Raw genomic sequence first — 10,819 nt, 5'->3', positions numbered from 1 at the left:
GACGAAAAACGTTACCAAGACTATTAGGATATTAGTAAAACTAACAATATAATTGTTTACTTGTATTTTATTTGTTTGTATGAACGAGATGTGTTGTTTATTGATTTATGAAATAAAATGAGTTAATTAAATATTGTCACTTTAAATAGTGTCTTGTGTATTTGTCCAATCATGTTGCACCCCGGCGTGTTCCGCCGCCTTTGGTCGGGGTATGACAATTGTCAACCCGTTCCCTACAAATATGTCAATGAATTTTGTAAATTACATGACACGGTTATGAGTGATTGTGAGTAGATGAGAAAGAAACTATTATGTGGGAATGTTAAATTTGGGGTTTTATTGTTCAACACCGTATAATTTTTTAATATTTTTCGAAAGTGGTTGTGAGTGCCGGAGAGAGAACTGATAACGATAAAGTTATACAAATGTATTATTTAATTGAGAATGATAGAAAAAGTAGTGTAATTATATAGATATGGATAAAGGTCTGGAGTTCCCTATCCACTTCCATATAATTACAATAAAAATCACTAGTTTTTTTCTTTAATGTTTAATTAAATAATATTTTTTAATAGTTTAACAATATCCTTTTTTTCTCATGCACTTACAACGACTTTCAAAAAATATTTAAAAAAGATTATAAGGTATAAACAATATAACCTCAAATTTAACTTTGGCATATAACATTTTATTTTACGTGTCTATATTATATTGTATAGGTTTGTCAATTCTTGACACGACCCGAAACCCGACACGAAAAAATATAGGTTTTGGATCGGCTGACACGGCCGGTTATCTTGAACATGTCAACCCGAACTCGACCCGTTTGGGTTGACCTGTTAACCCGTTTAACAATTTTAGAGAGGTTGCTATTTTGATTTTAAAGATAAGAAATGTTAATTACAGGGTTAAATACTTTGATTTATAATTTTTCATATATTTATTAACATGAGAAAATATCAAATAAGAAGTTTGATTTTCCTAAGAAGGTTAGGAATGATGGTATTTTAATCTACTACTTGAAACTTGAAAACTAATTAATTAAATTTCAAAAACCCATTTAATTAAAACCCACTTAAATTTTCACTAATCTCCTACAATCACCACCGCCCACCACCACGACTTTGCCGGAAAAGTCTTCGGAAACACCGGAAAATAAAACACTATGAAAAACACAATGTAAAAGACACAATGAAAAAAACTATGAAAATAAAAACACAATGAAAAACACAATTAAATAACACAATGTAAAAAACACTATGAAAAATAAAACATAATTGTATAACACAATTTTGTAAAACATAATTTTGGTAAAACACAATTTGTAAAAAACCCATAATTTTTTTTATTTTTATATAGCAATATGGTACTCATATAAAAGATAAAAAAAACACTCGTTATTAAGGTGACATTGTTTTTAAAAAAAATGTCGTATAAAAAAGTTATGGATGTTTTAAAATGATGAGGGAATTTGACATGTGCCTTGCATGTGGAGAGAGAAAGTCAACAAATGTGTTATCTCTATTATGCCATTACCTTTGTTTTACAATTGATTTTATCTCTAATTTAATCTCAACCATTTAAATCTAAAATGAATGGATAAGATTACTTCATATTCTTCTTACAAAAACTAATCTTCTTATTATAACTCAACCAAACTAATTAACGTTTTCATATGTTTTTTAATTTTTTATCCACTCTTCTCTTCTAGTATTTTTATTTTATTAGTTATAACAGTCTATTCTCTTATCATTTCCATTCGTTTGTTTTTATCTTAAGCAAAACATGTGAACCTAAGTTTGTTAATTAGGAATAATAGATATATACACAAAAATAATTATATCTATCACAAATTATTAAATTATTTTATATGAATAAGAGTAATTGATTGTTTAGGTAATTATTAAGCCACTAAGTATTACTCATATTCGTAAATAAACGTAAAATGGGTGACCCGAAACACGACACGAAAAAATATATGGGTCAAGTTTGGGTTAAAAAATTTTAACACGCCAACCGCCGACCCTAAAACCTATCAACGAGTCAACCCAAAAACCCGACACGATTTAACCCACCCTTAATAATATTGTCCCTATTAATTTCATTTTGACTCCTCCAAACAAAACAAAATTAGAGAGAAAGTGTGTAACCCTAGACCTGGAAATCAAGGGTTTGATCGAACGAGAGATGGTGAATACGTCAGTGGTAAAAACATACCCTTTATCAAGCTACTCTTTCGGCACCAAAGAACCCAAAATGGAGAAAGACACCTCTGTTGCTGATCGTCTTGCTCGTATGAAACTCAAGTACGCCTTTTTGTTAATGAATATATGTGATGTGATATTGTTATTGGGTTAAATTAAGGGTTTCATCCTTTTGAATCTAGAACTGAAACCCGACCCAAATTTCTCAAGGTTGGGTTAACGATTATTCGGGTTGATATGTACTTTATCATATATACACCCAATTTTATATATCATTTTTTTAGTTTTGATTGATTTTGACTATTTAACGATTAACCGGTGACTAGTGCAGGTGTGATTTTTACAACCACGGTTTGTTAAAATAACCAAATAATAAATCTAAGAAACAAAAAAAAAAAAAAAAAAAAAGACATTTGAAACATATGCATCTTCACTCGTAAATTAAATAACCAAATAATAAATTTTTGTTTATTATCATGTTTCGTTAATGTGTTTCTTTGTGATTGTGTGCTCGTTTTGGTTAATTGAAGAAGTGTGGAAAGAAACCCTAGACTCTGTTTTTGAGTATTTGCTGTTCGGGTGTTCTTTCTTTTTTAAACTATTTAGGGGTTTTTGAATTTATCTAGGGATTGGTTATGCTACTTTTAGCAAAATTAATTTAAACAGGGATATGATATTTCAGGGGTTTCTGGGCGCGTGTGTTGAATGTGATTACAGTGTCTTTAAGGGTCAAAATTAGATATTTGATTATTATTTTAACCTAGGGGGTATCAATCGTGTCGAGTTGGGGGTTAAAATGTTGAATCCGAACATAACCCATATTTTTATTCGTGTAAAAAACATCAACCCTAATCCCTACACACTTAAATCATGTAACCTGGACACGACCCGTTTAGCTCATTTATCTAAGCTTGTCAAATGGGTTCACGGGTTGGTGGGTAATGAGCAAGTTGTAAACGTGTTAATTGGATTGATTGGTTGTAAAAAATGGATTAAACAGGTCATAAACAGGTTAGGGGGTCAACAAGTTTAATTAAACGAGCTTTACAGGTTGCATGACAACCAAACCCGAATCGTTTTTTAAAGGGATCAGACATGCATGATTGCCTGCCAACTCAAAACCTGATTATTTTCGTGTTGTGTCAGAAATTGCCACCCTATATTGTCTGATAATCAGAAACTCAAACCTCAAAATCTAAGTAACTTTTTACCAAAATATTATCACTTATAGTTAAGACTTCATATAGCAGTAATCACTTAGATGCACATTGAAACATCCTCCAACTATTACAAAGAAATAGACAAGGTTTGGACTTTGAACATTGATATTTAGTTCTACGTATAACGTATCTACCGGAGGATCAAAATTCAAAATACTAAAAGTGAAAAGTTTTCGTTTAAGAAAAACAAAGGAAGAACAAATTATGTTTGAATTTCATGATTTTTTTGTCTTCGTGAATCATGATATTCATATAGATATTAGAGTTGAAAATTGTTATAACATGTAACTCATGATTAAAGTTATAAACCGTAGGCTACGTGATTTCTTTGTTATTATATCGGTTGCATATAGTTGATGAAGTGAATAAACAATTTGGTTATGCAGCTATATGAAGGAAGGTATGAGGACCAGTGTTGAAGCAATCTTACTGGTAAGTTATGACTTATGATTGTGCATTTTAATGTATTTTTTTATTATCTTTGTGTTTATCATTCCTCTGTTTAGTGCGGGATAAATGGTTTGATTTGTTGACTGACAGACCGTGAGTAGAAGTTACTTCTAGTTTTCGAGTGATTGACTTTTAGTCATTGTTTGCAAAATGCTAAAAGTAAAAGAGAAAAAGAACACTACACATTTTATGGGGTGTCCATGGGTGGGTTTTCGTCTCAAACTGATCCAAAATCCGAAAATTTGGCTTTTAGGGTTTTGAAAACCGTTCAGTTTTGTATTTTTTTCGGTTTTTACTATGGTTTGGTTTTGGTCTTTTTGGTTTTATCATTTGGGCTTGAAAATTTTGGGCAAAAAGGCCCAAAATAATGAATTTGGGCTGAAACTTTTGGCATAGTGTGTTCTGTTAATTAATTATTAATTGATTGTTACACATTTGGCCCTAAAGTTTTGGGCTACACCTTTAAAGTACTTATAATTGATTTTTCAGTTCAAATCGGTCCGGTTCAGTTTTTTTGGTTTTTGGTTGGTTGCAAAACCGAAACCAAACTGAAAAATCGGTTTCCAAAAGCATAATCCCAAACTGTTGGTTTTTTTATTGGGTTTGATTATTTTGGTTCTGTTATGTCAGTTATTCTGGTTACGGCTCGGTTATTTTGGTTTCTTGCACACCTCTACATTATATGAATGAATAATATGGAACAAAAATTGCCAAGTATTATGGTGATATTTTTTCCATTTTCATTAGGCTAATGAACTTGCTGTTTTGTACACAACATTATATAAATCTTTGTATGATTTTATATATGTAACTCTTGATTCAAAATTGTTTAATGAACTTGCAGGTGCAAGAGCATAATCATCCGCATATCCTACTTCTGCAAATCGGGAACACGTTCTGTAAACTTCCTGGCGGTCGACTGAAGCCTGGAGAAAACGGTATTACATTTCACTCAATTATCTTTGACCATCATATATAAATCTATTGATGCGAAATTGACTCGTGTATATTTATTTCCAATTATTATTTTGCAGAAATTGAAGGGTTGAGAAGAAAATTGTCAAGCAAACTTGCTGCTAATTCTCCTAATATGCAACCTAACTGGCAGGTTTGTTAGTTTTACTGAATTTTTTGTTCTCCTGTTCTCGTTATGAAAAAAATATATTTAATTTTGCAAGCGGAAGCCCAAGATTTGTGAACCATTATCATAACCTAAATGCAATGAAGTGAGGCAATGTTATCGTTTTCTTTTTCATGATTTGAGTGAAACCTGATGAAATGGTAAACTTAGGGGTGTAAACAAGCTGAACTCGAGCTCTTGTGATCTTGAGGACTCGAGCTTGGCTCGGTTAACTTACAAGAGCTCAAGCTTGCCTCATTTCAAGCTCTATTTCTGAATTCATATATTTATGTTTTTGATTTTAGTATCTATATATATCTACAATAAAATATATTTTGTCATTTGATCCTATATTTAGGTATAATAATAGTAATAATAGTTTTTTTAATATGTTAGATTGTAAACTAAAAATCTTAAATATATATAAATAATAGGTTTTGTGAGTTTACTCAAGTTTGTTTCCTAAATGAGCTTCTTTTAAGGCTTGTGTTTTAGTTCGAGCTCGTTTAAGCCATGGTCGATTCGAGCTTTTTAGCGAGTTGATTTCATATATCACTGATGGTAATACTGCAAACATGTGACTACAATGTTTACAGAAAGTCTTGCCTCCCCTCAAGTTGTTGATATTATCATAATATTTTTGTTAATTATATGTCCATTTTACATTGGGTCGTGATTTTGCAGATTGGGGAGTGCGTGGCTGTATGGTGGAGGCCAAACTTTGAAACTATCATGTACCCATATTGCCCTCCACACATCTCAAAACCCAAGGTTAAGGATCTTTGTTAATTTATCTACGCATAAATCTTACAGTATTATATTAAACAGGCCTCTTTCAAATTTCAATGCCTTTTTTTCCAAATTCAGGAATGCAAGAAACTTTATGTCGTACACTTATCGGAAAGAGAGTACTTCGCCGTGCCCAAAAATCTCAAACTTCTTGCTGTACCACTCTTTGAGCTGTATGATAATGTTCAGGTAAATATTATTACAAGATTTTGTAGACGGGTAACATTATTATTAAAATTTTTAATGTTAATATATGGTCTATTTTATTTATGTCCAGAGGTATGGACCGGTAATTTCAACCATTCCTCAACAGCTCTCGAGATTTCAGTTCAACATGATTTCCTCATGAATATGCGTCAACAGATTCAAGCATTTGGGTTCAAAAGTTTAGATTTTGGTAACAAACTTCTATTAAAGTCATCTTATTTACAGAACTTGATTTGAAGGTTAAATTTAGTTTTTAACTTTGGCAGTATGTTGTACTTGTTTGTGGTAGAGATGGCTAAGTTCAGCCTATTGACTATTTTGATTTGTATTTTATTTACTTAACCTGTTATACATTGTTTTTTGGTTGGGCTATTTTTAGTTGTATTTTATTTGTGACATAAGCAACTATGTTTTTCTCATTCCATTCCATCTATGATCAAAATGATTGGACGACAATAAATAAGATAATTGTTTTATTTTAAAATGGTTATTATTATTATTATTATTTATTTAGCATATTTTTATGTGCCCTGCTTGCGGTGCGCGCATATAATGTATATGTGTGAACCTTGGGTGGACAAAAGTAAATTGTACTAATTTTGACGTTATTTTACTAATCTCGTGAAAATAACGTTAAAAGTGATGGAAGGTTAATCAGGCATCATGTGGTGGCGTTGGTAGTCGAAAGACAAGGGTACATAGGGTTGATCAACGAAACTGGTTCCTGGAACCGAACCGGTGGACCCGAGCCGGTTCCTACCCGTTTTTTGTAGGAACCGGACCCTATCTGATTCAACCTGATGATCCGTGACCGGTTCTTGCATTTCTGAGTGGGGGCGGGTAGGAACCGGAACCGAACCGGAACCGGTTCTGGAACCGAACCATCCGGAACCGGTTAGGAACCGGTTCTAGCCGTTGGATCGATTATAGCCGTTGGAAATCGTTTTTTTGGCCGTTTTTTGACCGTTGGGGTCAAAAATAGCCGTTTTTTTGGCTCCCCCAAGCACCCCACTACTAGTATAAATAGGTATTTGGTGTCATGGGTTCATCACAACACTCAAAACGCAAACCCGTACGCAAAAAAATACAAAAAAACGCTATTACAACGTTTTGAGTTCTCTAATCCCTTGTTTTCTCTTATTCTATATTCATATTTGTTGTTATGGCTGCCTCACAATCATCGGTTGGTCAAGGTTCCAACGCCGAACCAAGTTTCGTTCGTATTGTACCTCATAATCGTAATCAAGAGATTTGGTGCAATTAGGATTTGGTTGAATTGAGTGACCATTCATTGAAGGCTCGGTGCAAGTTTTGTGGGGTTTATTTAAACCCACTTTCGAATTCAAATTTGAAGAAACACATCGAAAAACCGTATTGCAAGGCGTTGAAAAAGAACGTCGATTCGCAACAAACGCAAATGGATAGTGAAGGCGGAATATTTACATACCAAATTGATCGAGTTCAAGATCGTATGGCGAAGTTTGTGATTCAAGAAGCTTTGCCGTTTAGCCACTTCGACAACCCTCGCTTAACCGCCATGATTCGAGATACGCTTCAACCACAATACACTCACGTAAGTCGTCATACTCTTAAACGTTATTGTTTAAAATTGTGGAAGAAGGCCAAAAAGGTACTAATTGCATATTTTGAAAATATAAATACGGGAATAAACTTAACTAGTGATGTTTGGTCGGCTCCACATGGTCTACCCGAATCTTATCTTTGTGTCACCACTCATTGGGTAGACCCGTCATCGTGGGAAATGATGAAACGCACCATTGCTTTCGAACTCTTTGAGTATCCACATACGGGAGATAATTTGTTTGAAATTTTAGATTATGTTATAAAAACTTATAAACTAGAAAATAAAATATTTTCAATGGCATTTGATAACGCGTCGAATAATACATCGGCGGTTGATAAATTAAAATTAAAATATACGCCGATTTGCAATGGTGTATTTTTTCACTCAAGGTGTATTGTACATGTCATTAATTTAATCGTGCAAGACGGACTTGCTTCGGATGAGGTTACATCGGTTATAAACGATTTTAGACTAATGATACATGAAGTTTTTAAGAAAAGTAAAAAAAGACAAATGGAATATAGAAAATTTTGTAAAGATACGGGAAGAAAAGCTTTGGGAGCTAATTGGGATGTACCTCATCGATGGAATTCCACTTGCATAATGTTTCAAAGTGCTTTGGAACAAAGAGAAACTTTACAAATGTTTCATTCTAGTCTTGCCGAGAATGATTTGGCAATCCCCTTTTCAAATGAGAAATGGGAAATTATCAATGACTTATCGACTTTTCTTGAAGTTTTTAAAACATCAACTACGAAACTATCGGGAACGTATTATCCGACAAGTCCCTTGGTTCTTTCGGAGTTATTTTTAATGGTTAACAATCTTAAAGAATTTGAAAATAAAAGTCCAATGTTTTCAAACATCATATTACCAATGAAGTTTAAATTAAAAAAATACTTTCTTGAATTGCCACCGGTTTTTACTTGCGCCGCCGCTTTAAACCCAATGTTAAATGTTACGGGGGTTGAATGTGTGATAGACGAAATTTTTTTAGCCTTAGATATGCATGAAGTTGACCCAAACTTTTCAACAGAGGCAAAAAATTATTTTAACTTGAATTTTAAATTTATGTATGACTTTTATTTAAATAAATATGGGTCAAACATACACATGTCTATGCCGGGGGGGTCTTCATCAAGTTCAAGTGCTACTAGAGTACGAGATCCCATGATTAGCCTTATGAACACCGTTCGCAACGTAACGGCTAAAAAACAAAGGGGTAACACCCCTTCAAGCGAACTAGGAAGGTATAGTGCAAATGATTACTCTACCGGTTTATCCGAAGAGGAATATGGCACTTTTGATGTTTTGGCTTGGTGGAAGGTAAAGGAAACCGAGTTTCCGATTCTTGCCACCATGGCCCGTGATTTACTAACCGTCCAAGCTTCTACGGTAGTTTCGGAATCCGCTTTTTCTCTTAGTGGCAGGGTAATATCGGTGAGAAGAACAAGACTAAATTCGGAGTCGGTGGAGATGTGCATTTGCTTAAAGGATCACTTGGACTCAATCGATCGTATTCAACACGTAACCACTCTCGAAGATGAAACACCACTTGATGTTCGAGTGCACGACGAACAAGAAGGCATTTCTACAAGTAATTCCGAGGAAGAAGTCGCCGCTCAATAATTACGACGAACAAGAAGGCTTTTCTAGAAATAATATGTCACAACTTTATATTTATAAGTTTAATGTTTTGTTAGTTTGTTTTTGAAGATTTTAAAACATGTAACCTTTTTTTTTAACTTCTTAAAGTAAATAAAATGAATTTTATGTTAATTGTTTTTTTTATTTTTCATGTTATACAAATACGAATCGTAGTTTAGAATCCAAATCGCAAACGAAAAACAAAAAAAAAAAAAATTTTTTTTACACTGTAACCGGGTTAGGAACCGGTTAGATAGGTTAGGGGTCCGAGGGTGGGAGAACCGGTTCGGTTCCCTAACCGGTTCAAGTCTGGAACCGGTTTAAAATGGGGTTTTGAATATAGGAACCGGTTAGGAACCGGTTCCGGTTCCTAGTCCCAAACCGTTTTGAACATCTCTAAGGGTACATGCACCAATCAGCCAGCGTCCCGATGATTGAGTGCTATGTGCATTATGTCTAAGGCTTGATGCAAAACTAGTATAGAGCCGGGGGTCTCACCGGAAGCAGCTTTTCTATCCCCATGGAGTAGAGGTAAGGCTGTCATCTTATCCTCCTCAGACCCTACCATAGTTTTGCTATTGGTGGGATATACTGAATACGATGATGATGATGATTTAGCATATTTTTACACTAGGGAAAGTTTGGGCTAAAATACAACAAAATTATGGATAAATCCAAGATCATGTTGTAAGATTATAGCACAGGGAATTAAGAATATTTTCTTATAAAAGCTCTAGAATTACCATTCGGCGTTTAGTCTAGTGGTGCTAAGGTGTTATCGTAATTGTTATAATAAGCTATAGGAGTAGAGTTGAGAGTGTTCAAGTTACTGTTCAAAATTTGGTAGCAAGATGTTAGCTAAAATAGAAACTAGCGTAAAGTAGTTATTGTGTTCATCTAATATTTATTCAAAAATATAAAGTAAGTTAATAGAATTTTACAACGTATAGTTACATCATTCAAACTTTATCACGATAAACAATTTCATATATACCTCTAGAATTTGAATGATATCATTTATTAGACCATTTGGAGCCTCACACGTCATTACACCCAAGTTAACTAGAATCTCAAAACGAAACATCACTTAACTAGAATTTTCAAAACCAAACACCCGTTTAACTGGAATCGTCAAAACTAAATGCTCGTTCAGTTAGTGTCATCAAAACTAATTGCACTTTATAAGTCGTGTGACGGATACCAGACTACCAGTGGCGTGCATACATTGTAGTGATACTTTTATAATTTAACTTTATCAACATTAATTTTATTATACACCTTGGCGCGATTCACCAGTGGCGGGTACCAAACTAACCATGGCGTGATTCACGTATATTGTGATTTATGACTATATGAGTTAAATTGTCCTAACATGTTCATAACGATTAACACATAATTACTTTCATCATGTTTAAATTGGGTACTTGTATTCTAATTTTTATATAATTATTTTCTTCTCATGTCACCTTTATTCTTGACTTTGAAAATGGTTAATTGGACATTCCGTGAAGAAATCTATGCGTGATGTAAACTTTAGTTGCTTCTCATGGGAATCCATGAGCATACTTATCTTTTAGTTATAAATTTTTTTTAATCA

At 33.5% G+C, this 10,819-nt stretch overlaps 1 protein-coding gene across 1 annotated transcript; it reads left to right on the top strand.

Moving 5' to 3' along the window:
* The first annotated feature begins 2,138 nt into the window (after positions 1 to 2,138).
* LOC143602564 (pre-mRNA cleavage factor Im 25 kDa subunit 2-like) lies at positions 2,139 to 6,428 on the top strand. Its single transcript, XM_077079626.1, has 7 exons — positions 2,139 to 2,306; positions 3,811 to 3,856; positions 4,719 to 4,812; positions 4,909 to 4,982; positions 5,679 to 5,765; positions 5,862 to 5,972; positions 6,061 to 6,428. Exons 1-7 carry the CDS (start codon positions 2,188 to 2,190, stop codon positions 6,130 to 6,132), a joined length of 603 nt encoding a protein of 200 aa, XP_076935741.1. The 5' UTR covers positions 2,139 to 2,187; the 3' UTR covers positions 6,133 to 6,428.
* Positions 6,429 to 10,819: the final 4,391 nt, after the last annotated feature.

Source organism: Bidens hawaiensis, unplaced genomic scaffold, assembly GCF_021521415.1.
Source record: "Bidens hawaiensis isolate Kalapana, Puna unplaced genomic scaffold, B.hawaiensis_p1.1 tig00059167_1, whole genome shotgun sequence".
NCBI lineage: Eukaryota > Viridiplantae > Streptophyta > Magnoliopsida > Asterales > Asteraceae > Bidens > Bidens hawaiensis.
Note: the sequence above shows the minus strand (reverse complement) of the source record. Positions and strands in the feature narration are given on the sequence as shown.

Coding starts and splice junctions, on each gene's coding strand:
- LOC143602564 (XM_077079626.1), top strand. CDS start 2,188: ATGGTGAATACGTCAGTGGTAAAAACATACCCTTTATCAAGCTACTCT. Junction 4,813..4,908: donor ACTGAAGCCTGGAGAAAACG/GTATTACATTTC, acceptor ATTATTTTGCAG/AAATTGAAGGGTTGAGAAGA. Junction 5,973..6,060: donor AGCTGTATGATAATGTTCAG/GTAAATATTATT, acceptor ATTTATGTCCAG/AGGTATGGACCGGTAATTTC.